This window comes from Lathyrus oleraceus, chromosome 4 (assembly GCF_024323335.1).
Source record: "Lathyrus oleraceus cultivar Zhongwan6 chromosome 4, CAAS_Psat_ZW6_1.0, whole genome shotgun sequence".
Taxonomy (NCBI): domain Eukaryota; kingdom Viridiplantae; phylum Streptophyta; class Magnoliopsida; order Fabales; family Fabaceae; genus Lathyrus; species Lathyrus oleraceus.
In genome coordinates this window covers 298758427-298781223 of record NC_066582.1, presented here as the reverse complement: position 1 = coordinate 298781223, position 22797 = coordinate 298758427, and the positions used below count along the sequence as shown (strand labels likewise).

The 22797-nt window shown below is 34.1% G+C and overlaps 1 protein-coding gene across 1 annotated transcript; it reads left to right on the top strand.

Annotated features, from left to right (window-relative positions):
* Nucleotides 1–12515: 12515 nt before the first annotated feature.
* LOC127075229 (pectate lyase) lies at nucleotides 12516–14410 on the top strand. Its single transcript, XM_051016719.1, has 2 exons — nucleotides 12516–12895; nucleotides 13052–14410. Exons 1-2 carry the CDS (start codon nucleotides 12672–12674, stop codon nucleotides 14190–14192), a joined length of 1365 nt encoding a protein of 454 aa, XP_050872676.1. The 5' UTR covers nucleotides 12516–12671; the 3' UTR covers nucleotides 14193–14410.
* Nucleotides 14411–22797: the final 8387 nt, after the last annotated feature.

Sequence of the window (22797 nt, the reverse complement as noted above, 5' to 3'; positions counted from 1 at the left end):
AAACCCAAAGATAAGAAGTTTTCAAATCAAAACTAATAAAATCTCAGAGATTACAAGTAAAAGGGTTGGTTACACAGAGGGAAGGTGTTAGCACCCAAAGTGTCCTAGGTACTCATAAGAAGCCATTTTTTATGTGTATATGTGTTTTTGGTAAAAAATGATATTTGCTATAAATAGAGTGCGGGGATGAGAAAAGAATTCATTAATTATATTTTTGTGTTTGACAAGACCTTCGGACTTGTGACTACGTACCAACATAAAATAAGGGATCAAAACCTCGTAGTTCGTGGTATCAATTTCAAAGTGAGTGAATTGATTTTAAAAAAAATATAAGTTTAAGAGAGGCACTAAAAGCCCAAAAGTTTGAATGGGTGTTAGTTCTTTTTGTCTTTTGAAATTTTAAGTCAATATGGTTAAGTTTATTTTACAAGTTTGATTTAAGAAAAGAGTTTAAAAATGCAATAACATAAGGCCAAAGTTTCTAATTTTCAATAAATTCTAAGTTTAGAAATCACAAGCAAAAAAGATTTTAAAAAGGGGGGGAGATTTGAAATTTAAGAAGTGGAAGGAGATGAAGAGACTAATCCTAAGCAAAAATTTAAAATTTAAGAGTTGAAAAGATCTGACCAATGGGATGCAATCCAATAGACAAGAATGTCATATAAAAGCCCATTTTTCCCTTGGACTTTAAATCAAAAAATATCAATAAGAAAGTAGAAAAACGAAGAGCAAGACATCAAATAAAGATAGTCACATCCAAGCTAGCAACTTCACAGTCTTCTTCATAATCTTCCCATGTATCAGATGACATACTCCTTGAATGACTCATAATAGAGCATTAGACATAGATTCAAAGTAACATTTGTATCAAGACCATGTAGCAGATTAACTCAAGTGGATCCCAATACTTGCATCAGATGAAAGTTCAAATCACAAGAACTTGGTTTCAGAAATGTTGGCATTGGCCAAGTCCATTTGCATAGGGAATGTTGCCTAATTCTAAGTCCAAAGCTCAGATCAAGTCCAACAGTCCACACAAACATTTTTTTTAAAGTTTTTGTTGTTTATTAAGTATCTTAAGGTCCTAAGACCACAAACACAAACAAGATACACAAACAAATATATACAATCACAATATATGACTCAAGTGAGCAAAGTGAAAATGGTATAAATATAAACAAGTTAAATGATATGTAAAATGACAAATGAAATGGTAAATGACTTGAATTTAAATTGCATAAAGTAAATGACTTGTAATTAAAAGGTTTGTCAAATGTTAGTTGATTAGATGTTAGTGGAGTTTTGCTTTTCAATTGTTTAAGTCATTCTTTGGAGAACACTCAACCCTCTATTCACAAGCAAGGATCCTTGAACTAAGACATATTCCAAAGGAAGGAAAAAAGGCCAAGTTTCCACACAATACCATGAAAGAGGGGAGACTTATAATCTCAGTTACTAGAATGCTATGCATTTGAGTCAAAATTTAGCGATGTGTCAAGCAATCGTAATTGAACTTATGTAGAAGTCACAACTATCTGAGGTCGGGCAATAAAATTTTTGGTGTTAATGCATGTTAGACATATGGTATAATGAACCATACTCCTAAAACATACCACACACAAAAAGAAAATGATCAAAGGATGGACCTAATCTCATCCATACTTGTATTGGTTCATCTAACACAAAGTTATTGATGAACCAATTAGCCTTAGGATATTGAGACTTCATTGGTCAATGAAAGGGATGAGATAGAATGGGTTGAAGATGAAAATGGAGGGGAAATGAGACAAACACAAATTGGTCATGGGAAGAATTTTATCAAATTAAAACAATTCATTCATTTTGGGAGATGAAATGTACATTTCATCAATCCTCTAAATCCAATGATTTTAATCTAACAAAAGTCAAATCGACCTTGACTAATGCCCAAACACATAGTCAAACTTCACAAGTCAATAAAAATGGCTCAACATGATTTTCAAATTAAAATGCATTAAATTAAATTATGTTTGATCAAAAACCTAAAACCTCTTCAAAACACCAAATAAATGGTCAAGAGATATATCATAGGTCAAACAAGGTCAAATGACCTTGGACAAAAAAATTCATTATTTTTGAAAAGTCAAAAGTGTTTTTAAACAATTAAAAATATGCACAAAAACAAATAAGTCATGAAAAATATTAATATTAACCCAAAAAATAATTTTAATTCAGAAAAAGAAAGAGGAAAATATTTGATTTTTTTTTTATGAAAGTCCCATATTGTTTTGGATAACTAATGAAATTTATATGAATTAATTAAAAATAAACAATTAAAAGAAATATTCAGAAATTCAAAAAAAGGAGAGCCATCTGATCTCCCTCATTAATTGAGGTGGCAGATCAGATGGACAAAAGCGCGCGTTCCATGGTGCACTGCAGTCAACGCGGCATAGGCTTGGTATTCAAAAGCAACACATGAGATTAAAATATTTTAAAAGGATCCTATGGTTGAGATGCAACACAACTCATCACCGGAGCCAAAGCTCATGTCTTCCTCCTCGGTGAACCTCACCGGACTGGTCCATCATCAACCATCACCAAAATGGAAAGGCAAGACGTGGATTTAAAGAAAAACTACTCAGAAGCTCGAATCTGGCCTCAATTTTGTCCAATTCCAAGTATATGAAAAGATACAGGGATTTGAATTTTGAGGATCATGAACTGAGTTGCTTCAATTTGGCCTCAAAGAAACTCAATCTTGTTGCCTACATTGGTAGGACTTCAGCAAACCAACAATCAGTCAAAATGGATGAGAAATGAGGGAGAATCGAAGAAGAAAAGTTTCTGAAATCTCACCTTCGAGGAGATTCAGATTAGCTTGATATTGCTTCCAATTTGGCTTGGCTTGGCTTGACTCTAGAAGCTTGCAGAAGATGATTTGGATGGTTAAAAAGCTTGGACTCTTTGACTTTCAATCCTAAAATAGAAGGAGAATTGAAACTTGGTTTCTCAAGAAAACTTCAAGATTATCCTTTCAACGGTGTTTGGGGAAGAAGGGGGTCGAAGCTTGGGCAAGAGGGATCCTATTTTTGATCATGAAGGGTCTTATTTATAGCCAATGTGAATGATATTTGCACACTTCCAAATTTGGCAAAATTTAAAATTCTCCCTTGCATGGATGCATGGGAGTGAATTAGGCCCATGAGATGATGCCATATGATCCAAATTTCAATGTACTTCATGTTGAAATCATGTTAGAAGCTCAAGTAAGTGTGTGTGAATATTGGAACTTGAAGTTATCCAAATGGTGCTTTAACTTACACCCATGCGCAAGTCCTTCAATTTTGATCCAAATGAGATGATCTTGGATGTTTTGGAAAGGTGAGATCAAGGGGGACAAATTTTATGTTTAACACTCTTTTATTTGAAGCTTGGATCATGATGAATTTTGAGGTGGAAATTTGGGACATCAAATATATTTGAAAGTTTTCTAAGTCCCAAGTCAAATGTTCACTTCTTCCATCTTGAATAACTTTTTCTATGGGTTTCAAATGAGAAACATTCCTTCATCAAAGTTGTATACATTTCAAACCTCTTAAATTTGGTAATAAATTTTACCTCATTTGGATTTGACATGAAGGAGTTATGCATTTCAGAAGTTGAGGAAAATCACTTGTTCAATGGTATTGGCCCAAGATGACCTATAATGTTTCTTTTGGCACATGCATTTGAAAGTTGAATTTGCACTTCCTCCAAACATCAAAGTTGAAGTATCTAACTTGAATTTGATCTTGGAATTTGATTTTCTTTCATCTCATAAAAATTGAGCAAGTTATGGTTTTAGGAAGTTGACTTCCAAACTAGGGTTCAGACAAAATAACTTATAATCTTTCACCATAAAAAATGACTTTTCAAGCAAAAATAGATCTTGAAATAAAAATTAAAGTTGTTTGGAATATCATTTTGAGTAACTTTTATCTTGGAATAATTTTCATATGACAAACCTTGTAGGAGAGAGGGTCTAGGGAACCCCAGTTTTGACTAGTTGACTTTCTCTGGTCAAACCACCATGAACCAACTTGCTAGCTTGACATTCTTTTAACTTTTGGGACTCATGGGGGATCATATATGCATAAGATGATGTAATGTGAAGTATCCCTTGAAATATTTTATCAATTGTTGAAGAAACTTGTTGAAGAAGTCACACAAGATACCCAAATGAATTAAGGTTTCCAAGGCAAACCAACTCCAAACTCTTGATGATTTCTTAATAAAATAACATGTGGATATCATGGGGATACATATATGATGCTTAGAGCCAATTTAAACCATTCCTTTATTGATCTCCTTGCATTTAGGGTCTCAAACCCTAGATATGAGCTTGATAGAGCATAGGTGAGCATACATACTACCTACAAAAGAGTTAAACTATACAATGACATATTTTTTGGGTATTTTGGTTAGTAAATAAAGAAAAACAAAGTATGATACAATCAAAAGTGCTTGGTGATCTCTCCCAACGCAAACCCAATTAATTAGGGGTAAGGAGAATGCCAAGGTGTGATCCCAATGCTAATGCATATGATGAGATAACATGAGGGATCTTAGGGTCAAAATTGGGGTATTACACATATCATGAAAAATTAGGAAGTTATAGCTATTGGAAGTTAACCTTCTATCTAGGGTACATACAAAATGAGCTATAATATTTCACCATGAAATATTTTTGTAATGTCATAAATAGTAATGTTTCTCTTGGAATCATTTTCATATGACAAAAATTGTAGGAGATAGGGTCTAGGAAACCCTAGATTTTTGACCAATTGGCTTTTCTGGTCAACTTCCTTGAATCAACTTGCATACTTGAAGTTAATTTTCTCTTAGGGTATCATGGAGGATCATATATTCTTATGATAATGTAAAATGAAGTATCCCTTGATATCATTGACCAACTGTTGAAGAAACTTGTTGAGGAAGACACACAAGATACCTTGATGAATTAGGGATTCCTTGACAAACAAGCTTCAAAATCTTGATGATCTCTTAATCAAAATGACAAATAAAGAACATGAGGATCCATATATGATGTTTAGAACCAATGTGGACCTTATCTTGCTTGATCTCTTACATTGAGGAACTCCAACCCTAGTTGTGTGCTTGGTAGGGCACAAATGGACACACACACACACACTACCTACAAAAGAAACAAAGCTATACTAGACATATTTTTGTATTTTGGTTAGTAAAAAAATAAAATAAAGTATGATACAATCATAAATGCTTGGTGATTTCTCCCAATGCAAACCCAATGAATAATGTAGCGGTAAATTCATGACCATGAAGCTATGGATAAGCTTAACGTTAATAAAACCAGAGTCGCCACCACGCTTTTATTGTTTCCAAAGGAAAAGGGAAAAAGTACGAACAAAACCCAAAGATAAGAAGTTTTCAAATCAAAACTAATAAAATGTAAGAGATTATAGGTAAGGGGGTTGGTTACATAGAGGGAAGGTGTTAGCACCCAAAGTGTCTTAGGTACTCCTAGGGGGCCCTTTTTTATGTGTGCAAATATGTTTGGTATAAAAGATGTTTGATAAAAATAGAATGTGGGGATTAGAAAAGAATTCATTGATTATATTTTTGTGTTTGACAAGACCTTCATACTTGTGCCTACCGTACCAACATAAAGATGAGGGATCAAAACCTCGTAGTTTATGGTAAAAATTTCAAATGAGTTGGTGAATTGCTTTTAATAAAAGTTTAATAAGAAAAGGCACAAAGCGCCAAAATTTTGAATGGGATTGTTAGTTTTTTTTGTCTTTTGAAATTTAAGTCAATATGGTTAAGTTTATTTACAAGTTTGATTTAAGAAAGAGTTTGAAAATTCAATGGCATAAGGCCAAAGTTTCTAGTCATTAAAATAATGTCTAAGTTTGAAATCACAAGTAAAGAAATGTTTTTTGAAAAGAGGGATAGATTTTGAAATTTAAGAAGTGGGAGGAGATGAAGAGGCTATCCTAAACACAAATTAAAAGTTAAGAGTTGAAAATATCTGACCAATGGGCTGCAATCCAACAGACAAGAATGTCATACAGAAACCCATTTTCCTTTAGACTTTAGTCAAGAAATAAGCAATATCCATACATCATGAAGATTAAGGCCTCAAATAAAGATGGCCACATCTAAGAAAGCATTCCATTGGCTAGTAGTCTTCATTATATTTCAATGTACTAGATAAAATATTCCTTGATCAACTCAGAACAAAGTATCATACACAAGATCAACATAACAATTAGGCAAAAAGACAGATTAGCAGATGAATTCAAACAAATCCCAAGGCTTGTATCAGATGAAGGCTCAGTTCATAAAATGTTGGCATTGGACAAGTACTTTTGCATCAGGAATGTTCCTAATCCTAAGTCCAAAAATACAGATCAATATCAACAGTCTACCATATCTTTTTTAGTGTTTTTGTTGTTATTAAGTATTTTAAGGTCCTAAGACCATAAACAAAATTAAAACACACAAACAATATATACAATCACAAGATATGGCTCAAATGAGCAAAGTGAAAATGACATAAACATAAACAAGTTAAATGAAATGTAAATAGCAACGAATGATAAATGATTGCAATTTAAATTGCATAAAGTAAATGACTTGAAAGTAAAGCAATATTAACAAGAATTAGTCAAATGTTAGTGAAAAGTTAGTCAAGTATTAGTGGTGATTTTTAATTTATTAAGTCATTATTTTGAGAACACCCAACCATTCATTCACAAGTATGAATCCTTAAACCAAGACATCTTCCATGAGAAGGGCTCCAACTTGGATAATTCAATAAGTATGCTACTAGCTCCCATGAAAGGAAAAAAGGTCAAGTCCCCATACAATACCATGAAAGAATTAGAGACTTGCAATCTCACCTACTAGAATGTTATGCCTTGAGGGTCAAATTTAGCTCTATGTTAAGCAATCGTAATTGGACTTATATAGAAGTCACAACTATCTGAGGTCAGGAAATAAAAATTTAGGTGTTAATGCATGTTAGAGATTTGGTACGAAGAACAAAACTCCTAAAACATGCCACACACTAAAAGAAAAGATCAAGACGGAGGGACCTATCTCAGTCATACTTATATTGATTCATCCGACACAATGTCATTGATGAATCAATTAACCTTTAGACATTAGAGATTTCATTGGTCAACTGAGGGAATGGGAAAGAATAGGGATGAAGATGAAGAGGGAGGGGAAGATAGAAACACAAATTGATCATGGGAGGAATTTCATCAAATCAAATCCATCCACTTATTTTGGGAGATGAAATGTACATTTTATTAATCCCCTAAATCCAATGGTTTTGATCCAATAAAAGTCAAATCAACCTTGACCAAGGCCCAAACAGAAAGTCAAACATCACAAGACCATAAAAATGGCTCAACAACATTTTTGAACATTTAATCAATTGAAAATCAATTTAAAAATGAATTAAAATACATTTTAATTTGGTAAAAACCTAAAATCCCTTCAAAACACCAAATAAATAGCCAAGGTATTTATCCTAGATCAAACAAGGTCAAAGGACCTTAGACAAAAAATTGTACTATTTTTGAAAAGTCTTAAGTAATTTTAAACAATTAAAAATACGCATAAAAACATTTAATTCATGAAAAATAGAAAAATTAATCAATTTTTTTTTAATTTAGAATATGGCAGAGGAAAATATTTATTGATTTTTGGTGAAAATGCCATATTTTTTGGATTAAAAATGAAATTTTTATGAATTAAACAAAATAAAGAAATTAAATGAAAATTCAAAAAATAAAAAGAAATTGGAAAAAATGAGGGTCATCAGATCTCCCTCATTAATTGAGGTGGCAGGTCTAATGGCCAAGCGTGTGCTATCCACGATGCGCTCTAGTCAACGCGTCACACACATAAAAGGAATGGCTCAGATTAAAACATTTAAACATGATCAGATGGTCAGGAGGCATGCCAACACACCACCGGAGCTGGGGCTCCGATCATCTTCTCTGGTTGACCTCACCGGACTGGTCCACGTTCAACTTAATGAAAAATGGAAAACAATTACACTATTTCAAAGAGAAAATGCTCAAGAGCTCGAATCTGGTCTCAATTTTCTCCAATTCAAAGTATATTCAAAGATATAAGGATTTGAATTTTGAGGTTCATGAACTTAGTTTCTTTGATTTGACCTCAAAGCAACTCAATCTTGTTTCCTATATTGGTAGGACTTCAGCCAACCAAAAATCAAAGAGAATGGTGAAGAATTGAGAGAGAATTGAAGAAAGAAAGTTTATGAAAAATCACCTTCGAGGGAACTTGAATCTTGCTTGATCTTGCTTCCAATTCGCCTTGACTTGACTTCAGAAGCTTGCAGGAAGTGAATTGGATCAAATAATGGTTTGGATTCTTGGAGTTTCAACTTCAAAACAGAAGTGAAATTGAAACTCGATTTTCAATTGAAAACCTTCAAGTTTATCCTCTAATGGTGAGGGGTATGGTTGCAGGATCAAAGCTTGGGCAAGGTGTCCTTAATTCTGAGCAAAAGGGGTTGTATTTATAGGCAATGCAATTGATTTCTACACACTTCCATCAAAATGCCAAAAATAGTAATTCTCACTTGCATCAATGCATAGGAATGTGATAGGCCCATGAAGTGATGTCAAAAGGTCCAAAATTGATCATGAGAAATTCTGAAAGTGTGTCATGAAGTCATGCAACTAGAAATGGGAAATGGTAATGAGATTCATCCAAATGGAACCTTGAAGAAAATCCATGTGCAAGTCATTCAATCTTTGGCCAAATGAGGTGATCTTGGACTTTTTGGAAATGTGAGATCAAGGGGAACAACTTTAATGTTGAACACTTTTCCATTTTAAGCTTGGATCATTTCTAACCACATGACTTCCTTTAGTTCCAAGCCATTACACTTTTTCTTCCAAATACTATAAAGATGCTTGACACTTAGTCTTTATTCTACAGGGGTGTTAATACCTTGAACTGTAGGGACCAATCCCTATCACACATAAAGGCATTACCATTTAATAAGATGTAAGCAATTCATATAAGGAAAATATAAATGGATATGCTCTTTGATTGACTTGATTTAAATCTTCAATTAGAATGTGTAAGTACCACTCCCATGAGTCCTTAGTCTCAGAGTCAACAACAACATATGCATTTGGATAAATTTGATTATTACCATCCATGCCTACTGATGCCATTAATAGACCACCATAGTCACCTTTCAGAAACAAGCATCCAACCCTATGAATGACCTACATGTTTTTGCAAATCCTACCTTGCAGGATTCTAGACACACATAGATCCTTTCTAAAACATGAGAGCCATTGCTTTCACCATATTTTATAACCACAATGCTATTAGGATTTGATTTCAATAACTCATTCGCATAGCTTCTCAAATGGTTGAATTGCTCAGTTCCAACACCTTAAATCATCTTCATTTCCTTCCCTTTTTCCCTATAAGCTTGATCAAATGATAATTTAACTCCCCACCTTTTAATGGACTCACCTATCAGTCCCGCTGGTTTAATGTAAGGGGTATTTCTAAGGATATTAGCAATTTTTTTGCAAGCCAATTAGTCTTTGCGTTCCTGTTATGTGCAGTTCTGTGGCATGTATGATCATCAAAAAAGCTGACTACTTACCAATACTACTGCCCACTCATTTTATTGAACCTCACATAAAAGTTACAACCAACCATGCATTTAATCACCATCCTTTTGAAATCATTCTTCTTTATGAACACGTTCTTTTGACTTTCCATTCCATAGTCTTTGATTTCCTCTCTAATCATCTCCTTGTTGGTGAATATTATCCCTAAATGAAACTTCACTCTTACACCACTATTATATGTTGGATACTTAACTACCTCTTCATCATCATCAGTCTCAGTACGTGTGTATAAATTATCAGAATCTTCAGATTCTTCATGTCCCTCATATGTACCTTGTTGCCACTAGAACATTCACCTAAGTCAGGGGATAAAACCTTGGTTCAGTCAAAGTCCTTTTCAGATTCTGCACTAAATGTAAAATCATTATCCTCATCACTAAACTCACTTGCAACGTAATCCTCAACAACACTCATTTCACCACCATCTTCAACATTATCATAACCAACCACATTATCTTCAACATTATCATCACCAACCACATTATCTTCAAATTATCAACACCAACCACATTACCATCATCTTCAACATTATCAGGACCAACCACATCATCTTCAATATTATCAGCACCAACCACATTACCATCATCTTCAACATCTTGACCATTAACTTCAACATGATCAGGATTGTTCATTTCTTCAGTAACATTTTTAAAACCAATACATTGTACCTCATCATCATCAATGGTAGTACCTAACTCACTATCATCTATAATCTCAGGAATTTCTACATTGTGCTCCACATAAACAACTATTTCCTCATACTCTATGACATCTTTGGAAAATATCAGCACATCATTATCATTATTCAAAGGTCTAAGACCACGAGAAAAACTGAACCTAGGATTCCAATACCACATACACCTTATGTTGCTATAATCCTCATTTTTAACCAGCCTCTCCAAATCCATGCATGCCATGAAATCCACATCCCACTTCTAATTCATCTCAGATACACATCCATCAACATACCACTTCACAGGTTCAAAAACTAGTCTACTCCTCCGGTGTATTCTTAACCTAACCTTATGGCTCTGAGAAGGCTGCAAATTAATTGAAAAAATGGAATAAATTAACATGCAATGTGGGTCCAACAAGTAACATTAAATAAATATGGTGGACCACTTGCTAGACAAAGACAAACATTTGGGACCACATGTTTAACTAAAAATGGTGGACCATTGCATAACAACGACAATGATGGTGACAAGAGAACATACCTTAAACATAAATTTACTTCATCACTCCTTCCAAAAAATTTGTTGCTCATCTTCGCGTGCCTCGCGTGCTTTTCCAAAATCGATTTAGGATTCAATTTTTTTGGATTCTTCGGGTGCTTCACAAAAATGTTGAAGAAATGTTGAATGAGGGTATATATTATTTGGGATTTAGGATTAAGGTTTTTCATGTGATTTCCCGAAATTTGATTTGGGATTTGGAATTAGAGTTCTTCTCTTATGTTTTCAGAAATGTGGAATGAGGTAAGTTAATTTTGGATTGAGTTCTGACTATTTAATTAGGACGAATTATTTTTTAATGGAATACAAAATATTTTTTATTTGAAAATATGAAATCAAACATTTTAATTAAATAATATGAAAAAATATGATATGGCGTCACAAGTGCTTTGCCACATCATTAGTGAGACTGCTCGCAATGACAAAATAGATGGGATCATGTAAATCTAAAGTGATGCAAAGTTCAAAGAAAAAAATGATTTTTAAAATGAAGAGCTAAAAATTAACTTTTACAATAATATGAAGAATAAAAGTGCATTTAGTAATAAATTTTTATCCAATATCTTTTCGAGTAGATTTTTCTTCCCCATTATTTTGTTTACAACAATGGTCCAAGATTGTCCAATTATTTAATAAGATTTCTAAAACAAACGTAGTCTAGCATATTCTACATCAATATTAAATACATATATTTTTCTTTCTACCAAAAGAAACTTAGATAAAAAATTTAAAATGTCAAAATCCATCAATATTCTAGCAAAATATCCAAGTGTCTTTTTGCTATCGGTGGCTACATCTAATGCTAGAGGAATATCCTTGGCAATAACAGAAGTATTTAGGCCCCCAATATTCAAGAGGAATACCTTCAGTTCTAATCCAACATTGAACATTCGTGTTGTACCGTGTTTGAGTTGAAATTGGACGATTTAGAAAATTAACAGAGTTTTTCATAAGCAAAATTCCAAACCCTCACAACAACATATCTATGTAAGTTTCCAGTTTTCATTACATAAAAATTTCAAACAAACATCTCTATTTCAATAAGTGTAAGAGACCATTTTCCAAATACCTTCCTAAAATTATTTAATTTGTCATGCAAAGAAGAACCGACATAAATCATCATTTAATTTCCAAATACTCTTATATGTTGGATACTTAACTATCCAAAATTTTTGGTGCCCATTATAATCATTTCAAAATTTTGGATGAACTTGGACTGATATTATTTCCAAAATCAATTGGACACAATCTCTTTATATCTGTGAAATGAACTGTTATGCAAGTAAGTAACCAAGACAAAACACTCTTCCTCTTTTTATTTTTAGATTTAAAGGTTAACAAAGATTGTCCATTTCTTAGGGCTATGGCAATGGAATTGCAAATTGTAATCACAAGTATTTCCTATAAATAGAATTCAAGTGAATGACTGAAAATCCATTGCAAATCATGACCTCAAAAACGTTCATTTTCAAAGATAAGTAACCCGTTTTCGTAGCCTCGTGTTTTTCTATCATGCCCCAAAATTGGCTTTGGCTTTGGTATATAAATATACCCATACAACATTGAAATCATTATTGGGGTCATATTCATTTATTATTCATCATATTTGAATTGTACCCAATAACACAGTTCGTTTTTAATTATCCGGTTGACCTTGGGGTTAACTTTAATCCACGAGTTAACCCCGTTTTTCGGTCAACAGAATAAAAAGAACTTACAGGAAAACAAGATGGGGAGATCATTAGACATTCTTCTTTTTATAGTTTGTTTGGCAATAATCACTCCTACCTTGAATGCCAATAAATTAGAGAGTAGTGAGTATTGGAAAGAACAGCGGCCCGAGTTTGATTCATATTGGCAGGAAAAGGCTGAAATTGCAAAACAAGATAATCATGCAGCTTATTTTCCTGATCCTTATGCAGTCTCCGGCAATTTTACTGCTTCTATTTCCGAGTGAGTATTTTGCTAATTACACCATATATCAAATCATTTCATGTTCATAACACATTCCATTCAATTTCATATCATAGAAAAAATCACTTTTTTATAATCCATACAATAAATTCTATATAAAACAAACTAAATGTGTTTGATATTTTTGACAAACAGAATCATAACTTTAAAGAGCTCAAGAAGGAACTTGAAGGGAGGAAAAGGCGAAAAATGTTTGGCCACAAACCCTGTTGATAGATGCTGGAGGTGTGACCCAAATTGGGCTAAGAACCGTCAGAAGCTAGCAGACTGTGTCCAAGGATTTGGCAGAAACACCCGCGGAGGTAAAGGCGGTCCAATCTATGTTGTCACTGATCCTTCCGATAACGAATTGTTGGATCCAAAACCCGGCACTCTCCGTCATGCAGTCACACGTAACGGTCCCCTTTGGATCATATTCGCTCGCAGCATGTTGATCACACTCCAACAAGAGCTTATCATGACAAGCAACAAGACAATTGATGGTAGAGGAGTTGATGTTTACATTGCCAATGGAGCTGGATTCACCATTCAATTTGTTAAGAATATTATCATCCACGGAATCAAGATTTACAACATTCAAGTTCGTCAAGGTGGCATGATTATAGATTCTGAGAGTCATTTTGGTTTAAGGACTAGGAGTGATGGGGATGGTATTTCCATCTTTGGTTCTAATAATATTTGGATCGATCATGTTTCGATGAGAAATTGCACCGATGGTTTGATTGATGCTATCATGGGTTCCACTGCTATTACCATCTCTAACAGCCATTTCACCGACCACAATGAGGTGATGCTTTTCGGTGCTAGTGACTCATATCCTGAAGACAAAATAATGCAAATCACATTGGCATTCAACCACTTTGGAAAGAGATTAGTCCAAAGAATGCCAAGAGCAAGATTTGGTTTCATCCATTGTGTTAACAATGACTATACTCATTGGGAAATGTATGCCATCGGTGGTAGCATGAACCCTACCATTATTAGTGAAGGTAACAGATTCATTGGCCCTGAAAACAAATTCATAGGCAAGGACCAAATCAATGCTAAACAGATAACAAAGAGGGAATACGCAGACGCAAAACATTGGTCAAGCTGGCAATGGAGATCCATCAACGACGAGTTTTTGAATGGAGCATTCTTTGTAAACTCCGGACCGGAGCTAAAGAATAGACCATTTTCAAGGAAAGACATGATCAAAGCTAAACCAGGAAGTTATGTTGGAAGGCTTACAAGGTATTCTGGAATCCTAGTATGTCGTGTCGGTCAACCTTGTTAGTTTTAGTCATTCTATTAGTACTACTCATTGCTACAATTGTGGCATGACAAATTAGAAAAAGAATGAAGAGCAATATGGAGTGGCCTAAGTTAGGGTTTGCCAATAATTTTTTTTTTCTTAGTTTACTTTTCCTTCAGTTTTTATATAGGAAAAGATTACTCAAGAAACCTTTCATTTCAATAGCACATATAAGTACATAAAGGAGTGTTCAATTTTACTGCCAATGAAATTATTTCAGTTCTGTCATTTTTCCTTTAATATTCTTTTGTCTTCTTTTTTAACATAGCATTGCAGAAATAATAATACATAAAACAGTAAAATTTTGTAATTTTAAAGACATTACTAAAAAAAAATTAACTTCGATGCATTGTCTTCGGTGTAATCAATTATACTCTTTGTGCATAGTGCTTACAACCTAAAAATATATATATTTTTAAATTTCTTACATCATTCTATGCAATCGAAAAATACCCTATGAAAAACTCAAAATGTCTTTCAGATTCTGGAGATACATCTTCAGACGCACCATGTCTTATATTAAAATGTTAACTCTTCTGGAGATGCATTTCGGTAATATTTTAAAATATATATCATACATCCCATTCTGAAAGGCATTTTACGGAGATACATCTCCGTACTTTATCAGAGTAGTACAGGTCATATTTATTTTATAGATTACGCAGCTGAAAGTGATGATTTATAAATGTTTAAAATCTTATTATGTATTGAGATTTAAATCATACAATTGATATGCAAAAAATGACATATATGGTCCAAAAATGGCATATGTAAATAAAGTCGAAATACACGATAAAGTAGAATGAAGTAAAAATAAAATACAACCCACATTGAATCCAAGTACAACTACTATATACTATTGCACTACTGCATATATCGGACTACATCTCATATGACTCCTCTGGCTCCTCGGACTCCTTGGCCTTCAATAGCACTCGTTCTCACTATGCGACGACATCTAGGCCAGTCATCATGAGCATGATTTAAATGTGTCTGCTCCTCCTCTAGTATCTCCTGATAAGTTGGCATTGATGGATCTCCTAGAGAAGCCTGCACCATACACGGATGTGACACCCTCTGAAGAACCACCAGATGTACCCATCGACGTACCTCCAATATCTCTCAAGTATGGTACTTCTTGCCTCGTCATGTACCAAATGACTAAGATAATCATCAAACATGGCATCCATCTCTCTACGTGTCAAAAGAGGAGGAACAGAGACAACAAGGTGTCTAAGAATGGTCTGAGTGTAGCCGAATTGTCGTATCACGTTCAGGAAGATGAGGAGAAATGAGATATGATTTGTAAGCCAACCATACTGAGTATAGCACTATGTCATAAAATAACTGTGTCTCAAGGTGATCGCCATAGTTGTTGAAGTTCATGTCCTTGGCAACCAAGCGATCAAGATAAACTCTAAACGGCTCTATCGACTAGTTCCCTCTGAGTGTGGAAAATGCGACGCACGTGACATATCCTCAGTATAAGTCGACACACAAGACCATCCGGAGATGCGCGGGAAGTGCTGGAGGATCCAAGCCTAAAAAGTATTGGAACACTCGAACCATTAGTAATAGTGTTGCAAAAATCAATGAAAAAGACACAAAAATATTAAAAGACAAATAAATATTACCATCAGTAGTGTGATGTATCCTACGACCTTCTTCGTCATCCATATACAACCCTATGATAAGTTTGAGTACAAGTAGACTAAGCAAGCGTCGCCCAATTATAATCATGGATCCGCTCGAAGTCCTCGAAGTATCATGCGTAGAGGACATCCACATAAGTGGAAATCTTATCCACAAAAGTAGCAGTGCCAACCAAATATAGAAGTTGTGCTCTCATAGCATATGGTATATGGAACCCCACCTGCCCGTCATCCCCTCTAGCTTTCTATGCTCTAATGATCTCATATGTACATACCTTTTTTCAAACTCCCTTATGAAAGTCTCTGGGTCAACTCTCAAATAGTCTACCATTACCTTGAGTGCCTCGTCTTTGATAATCCTCCCATGATCAAGAAGTTTCCCCCTAATCAGAAGATGGAGCAAACACGACACATTATCAAGTATGATAGACATCTCACCAAGCGATAGATGAAATGACAAGGTCTCAATGCGTCATCTCTCCACGAGTGCATTAACCATCACGTGAATGATCGTAATATAATTGGTAATGCATAATTCATTCATCACAGTTAGGGACAAAGGAGCCTGAAACCACTCCTCATTCAGCTGAGGCAAGCTAGTAATCTTCCTCCCATGGCTAATAATCTTCAGCAATCACGATCCTGCAGGAAAAGAAATTTACGTCTGAAACTTGTGATATAATAATAAACGTAAATTAAAAAAATTAATCCAACTTTTTTACCTCTCTATCCCAGATATGTCTTGCAATATGGTCTAGATACAGGGCAACAATGACAACTCTACAGGGCCTTCCTCAAATGCCTGAGGTGGCTATGGATCATCATTCAAAACAACCTCACCATCTAGAGGTGGTACTGGCTCAACAACCTCAATAGACGGAGGTGGCACTGGCCAGAAGCATCATCAGTCAGAGGTGGCACTGGTGCCTCAAGTACCACCAGTGACTCGGGTACTTCTGGGGTCTAAATAGGTGAAACCTGTCTCATGCAGGAGGGTGGAGGGGCCGATGCGTCTGTAGTCGAAACCCATCTCTTACGGGAAGAAGAACATGGAGAAGCATGAGTCCTAGAAGTAGATTCCTCTACATGGTTAGAGTGAACAGGAGCCTCTGAAACCTCACTCTTCTCCCTGCACACTGATGCATGTTGTGCAATCCACCATAATTCATGTAAGTAAACCAGACAATTAGTACAAGCAACACTACAAGCAAGAAAAAAAACAGAGTGATAATTTCCGGAGATGCATCTCTAGTTACTAGGAAACTAAACATTGAAAAATTTTAGAGATGCATCTCCTGAATTTTTTGCAACTCTTCAAGTCCGTCAATGGCGGAAATGCATACATATAAACCCCAAAAATAATGGATTGGTCGTTATTTTCAACCAACAAACATGTTTTATAGTATGTATAAACTACCATTGATGGAAATTGTTTTAAAGAGTTTGAGAGTGTTTTGAGTTTTCTTAGAAATGAGGAAGGAGAATGGTCTGACGCGATTTAAGCTCCAATACCGTCCGGAGATGCATCTCTGAAATAAGTTTGAAGATGCATCTCGAAATATTTTAACATTAAGTTAGATTTCTATGAACTCAGTATGCATCTGGAGATGCATCTTTGGAAACTAGGGGAAATTTTTATATTTTCATGTGGTGCCTAAGTAATATATAAGGTGTATTAAGAAATTCTTTTTTTTTTACTTTCTGCTGGATCTCAATACCCATTCTTTATCTCCAGACATGGTTGAGAACCGACACTTCCTCTAATCAAGATCCGTTGGTGCCTTCTTAGGTAATAATTTTCTTTTGACAGCTTCTTCTGTAAGATAGACTTCTTTTTAGGAAAACTATGTTCAAAAGGGAGGTGGTTGTTGATATTAATGGGTTTTATATACCTTGTGTGAAGATATATTGAGTCGGTCTTCCATCTCTTTGTCAGTTATAAGTTAGCATTATTAGTGTGGTATATGATCTTTTATTTAATAGGCTGGTAGGTGGTTATTCCTTGTTAACATATAGTCTTGTTTGAATATTTCCCCTCTCTAGGTGACAAGTCCAAGTCTAGGGAGTGGTTTTGTTATGATTTACATTGTTGTTGTCTGATTTATTTGGATAGTTCGTAACCATGGTATATTTAAAGATGTTTCAATAATTCTAAAGGAAAGGGATGAGAAAAGTATTTTTTTCTAGAATGGTTTCTAAGTAGAGTAGATGTGAACTCATGCACTTTCTTTAACCTATTATATGCCTAAACTAACACTGGATCGAGAGTCTGCCCTAGTTATGAAGTTGACAGTGGTTCATGGTTTTTAGTTTGTTCCCTTTTAGGTAATATCTTTTTAACAAATGTTATAATCGAATATTTAAAAGTTTTTCATACGATCAATTCACTTTTTATTATTATTTTCATGATAATTGTTTTAAATGACAAATAAAATATATTAATAAGGGAGAAAAACTATGTATAAGAGAAAAAGTCCACAAATCACAAGAAGTGCCTGAAGATAACAAATGATAAAAAAAAATATACAACGATAACAATAAATAAAAATAAAACAACCAAGCCCACGCTACTACGAAGAGTACCATCCAAAAAAAGTACCACAACTACTAAATAACTGCCTCGCTACTCGTATGTTAGATCTCAAAAAAGCCAAATCCACCATCGATAGATCAAATTCTAGCAAAAGAAAACAAAAGAAAGCCGACACCAACTAGATCTTCTATAGGTGCAAGTAGAGAGAATAGGGTTCTGAATCCAATATATGAAGGTGCTAAAGTTCATCCCAGATCTACAAAAAAAAAACATTTTCAGGACAAAAAATATACTTTTCTCCTCCATGTCTTTCACTGAAATTGTGACTCCCTTAAAGATGACATCATTACAGGTTTTCCAAATAGACTAGACTATAGTGCTAAAAACCATAAGATGGTTTACCCATATTCTTAGCTCTACCCCTAAATAAAGAAATGACTAAAAAAGGTCACCAGGGTTGTCAGGGACAACAATATGTCGTCCCAACCACTTAAAAACTCTATACCAAACTGACAAGGTTATCTAATAGGTAACATATACATGAGAGATTTCTCAACCAAAGACCCACACAAAGGACAATAAACCCTATTAGGATACCAAATTACCCATCTTTTAGACAAGTTAACTCTAAATGAAAGTATATCTCGCAAAGGTTGCTAGGAGAAGACTAAGATTTTAGAGGGAGCTCAAGTACTCCAGATGATACTATTACAAATAATATATTTTATAATAAAACTTTCATCTCACCCAATGAAAAACAAGGTATAATTCCTAGACGCTCCAAGCTATTTTTCCAATAAAACCCATATATTCCCTCGGTTGTAGTAGATCACCGAGGGGTAAACTAGTTATGGGTACATGATTTGAATCCCAACAACTGTAGTTGATATTTTTATTTCTTTAAAAATTATGCCTTTCTTTTTATTTTATTCTTATTTAATTATTACACAATATATTCCTTCGGTTAAGCTCATAACTAAGGGGTATGATACACATATTTGACTATAAAAGGATCCATTCACTAAATTTCACCTTAAACCTATCCCATATACAACCGCTCCATACTCATAAACATTATTCTTTGGAATGAATTGCAAGACATAAAAATAAGTTGGTTATGTGTTGTTGTTCTTCTAACACAAACCTTGAACAAAACATGTTTCTGTTATTGCAATCTATCTCACATAATATTGTTACTTTTGTTTTTGTTTTTGTTGTTGTCCACCTATTTCCAATGTTTAATGGTAAAATAAAATATTTTTATATTTTGGAATAACTTCAAAATATTGTCGATCAACGAAAAAATTCAATAACATATTGCTTTCTTTGATTTACAATATTGAGAAATTTATTTCTAATCATACTGCAATTTTTTTTGAATATAGTCCTTTGTTGAATTATTGCAACATACAAATAAATTAGTGAATGGTAAAAAATTGAAAAGGGAAAGAGTATATATTTCTTTAAAAAAAATTATTCGCCAATTTTCTTTGCAATAAAAGTAATCTATTACCTCGGTTGATTTAAACATCGAGGGAAAGTCCCTATTTTATTTAATTTTTATTTAAAAAAGAAATAACATTTTACCTTGGTTTTTTTTGTATAAACCAACGGGAAAAGTGAGAAAGTTTTATCTCACTATATCTTTGTCGTCCATAAACTAATTTTTGTTGTCTATAAATAAAACTTTTCGGCCATTTATTGAGGATCAACGAGTAAGATACTGCCAACACATTAATCCACAAGAAACATTAGTGATCCACGTGAAATCGTCACGACACCCATTGAGAATGTGAATGGCATACTATATATATGAATCACAAACATTGGTAATGAAAAAGTGAAACTTAAAGGAGCGTGGAAACAGTCTTTGTGACGGATTATAAAATTAGAAAACAGTATTGGTTATGTTTGTAATTTATACATAATATCTTGTCTTTATACATGATAAATCAGCTTCCTTATCTAACATTTGTTAATTTTATATATATAAAAAAAGAGTGAAAAGAAATTGAGAACATATTGTAAAATATGGATATGCAACAAATATTAGCATTTGATCTTCACCAAAATTTACAAGGATGATGATGAAGATAATTTAGGATTCTTCTTCAAAAGTGTACTTGTAGATTTAAACAAAAATAATATGAAGTTATGAAAAATTGTATTTCAATGAAAAAAATGTATATATATATATATATATGTGTGTGTGTGTGTGTGTGTGTGTGTGTATTTTAAAAAGATATAGGAAAAATGACATTTTTTCAATAAAATATCAATTTGTTGTTGTTGGGGTTCGAACCCTTGAGTAGTACAAATTATCCCTTGGTGCATCCAAAATAGAGGGAAAAAGTGGCGACTTTTTATGACACCCATCAATACCTCGCCTATGAAACAAAGGTAAAATCCCTCTTTCAATCGAGGTAAAAGGTTTTTTTCGTAGTAGTGTGAGGGGAAGGATTTGGCATTCTTCTGGTGGCAAATCCAAAGAAATGACCAAATTAAACCTCTAAGTTAGGTAAGTGGATGCCACGGAAAAAAGTGCCATCTCTAGAGTGCTTCGAAATCCACTTATCTCTCTAGATTAAGAGTGACATCCTGGAGCAAAGATAGAAACTAATCAAAAACTGGTACATCTCTAAGGAAGAAGGATATCTTCCGTCTAAGATCCGTCCCATCAAAAACCACACCTGATTCTCCCACTAATCCATCAAACTGAAGAGAAACGGAGAACAAACAAGGGAACTTAGACTTTAAAAGGATGATCCTTAAGCAAAGGTCCTTCCAAATGGAAGCTTGATAACCCAATCCTACTTTCCTTCCCTTGTTGTCAGTAAACCAATATGTGTTTCCATCAACTCTTTCCCTAAGAAGAGAAACCTCTTTCCACTAGGAAGAAGAAGAGTGAGAACTTTTAACCATGCCCTCTCTAAGTGAGGAAACAAAAGTAGCACCATATCTAGCTATAAGAATATTCATGCAAAGCCTAAGATCTCATATAAGCAACCTTAATCTCCCTTTTCCCATAAGGGATAGATTAACCAAGGAATCTTAGAAGCTCCTTTCACCCCACCCCCACCCTTCCTAGGAACATTATTTGCAACTTCAAAATCTTCTTCAAAACCATAACATGCATTTTTAAAAAGGACAAGTAGAAGATGGGGATAACATTAAACTCATAATTAAGGAGAACCAGTCTACAACCTAAGCTGACATATTTATCCTTCTAAGAGTTAAGACTCTTTTCCAACAAGGCAACCAAAGGATCCTAAGTTGTCTCAAGATAGGTATTAGCCCACACTTGTGATAACAAGTGTTTTACCGTTTTAAGTGACTTGATTTTAGTAGATTTTAGCATCCTTTTATGTTCCTTTTACTTCAATCAGTTATCTTCTGCTTTGCATTATAGGAACAAAATGTTTGGCGCCAATTAAGGAAGGAATCAGATAAAAACAAAGAAAATGACTGGGGACGAAGGCCATGAAAACCATCATGCTCTGGGAGGAGCTAACCCTCATGGCTCATATGATGGAAGAGGGGGATAAAAATTTAGAGACCTTGACGAGAAGGTTGCCAGCCATGTTGATTCCCTTCATGGATCTAAAATATAGAGACTCAGTTCCAGAACGTCATGATAGGCAGATGTCGTGTTTAACGCCCCAAAATTAAATTAATTGATTTAATTGAATTTTAAATGCCTTTTATTTAATGATTTTGGTGATAGAATGTTTTATGTGATATATTTGAACATTTTGGCTTATAAGATCAACAACAAGGAAAATTTACTGCCAATAACACACAAACTTATCCAAGGGAGCACCACAACACAATCACAACCAGAAGTGGGTGAATGTTTAACAAGGGAATTGATGACAATCCAGAAATAGAGCAAGTTGTTGATGATACACGAGAAAAACAATAGGAGGAAAAAGAAGGGAGTGAGAAGGAAGTAGAAGAAGAAAATAAAAAAGGAAGACTTACTTGAAAATGGAAAAACAAAAATAAGAAAGTGAAGAAAAATTGAATGAGGAGCGTAAGATGAAAAATCAAAAAATAAGGAAACTGAAAGAAAATATGACAAATATGTCGATGCAACACTTACCGTATTTGCACGCTCATACAAAGAAAGACAAAGAGAGGTAATATTCAAGGTTTCAGGATAGTTTCAAAAGGTTATAAACCAATATTTTATTTTTTGAAGCCTTGGAACAGATGTTGACATATTCCAAATTCATGAAGTAAATTCTTATAAAGAATAGGAGGTACACAAATGAAGAAACAATTCATATAGATGTTAGCTACAATGCCATTATTCAGAAAACACTTCTACATAAAGAAAAAGATCATGGAAGAGTTACGTTTACTATTACGAAAGGAAACATAAATGTTGGAAAATCATTGA

Bases quoted from the DNA above. Each gene is read 5' to 3' on its own strand.
- LOC127075229 (XM_051016719.1), top strand. From the start codon at position 12,672: ATGGGGAGATCATTAGACATTCTTCTTTTTATAGTTTGTTTGGCAATA. The intron at 12,896-13,051 runs GTGAGTATTTTG...TTTGACAAACAG, and splicing joins TTTACTGCTTCTATTTCCGA to AATCATAACTTTAAAGAGCT.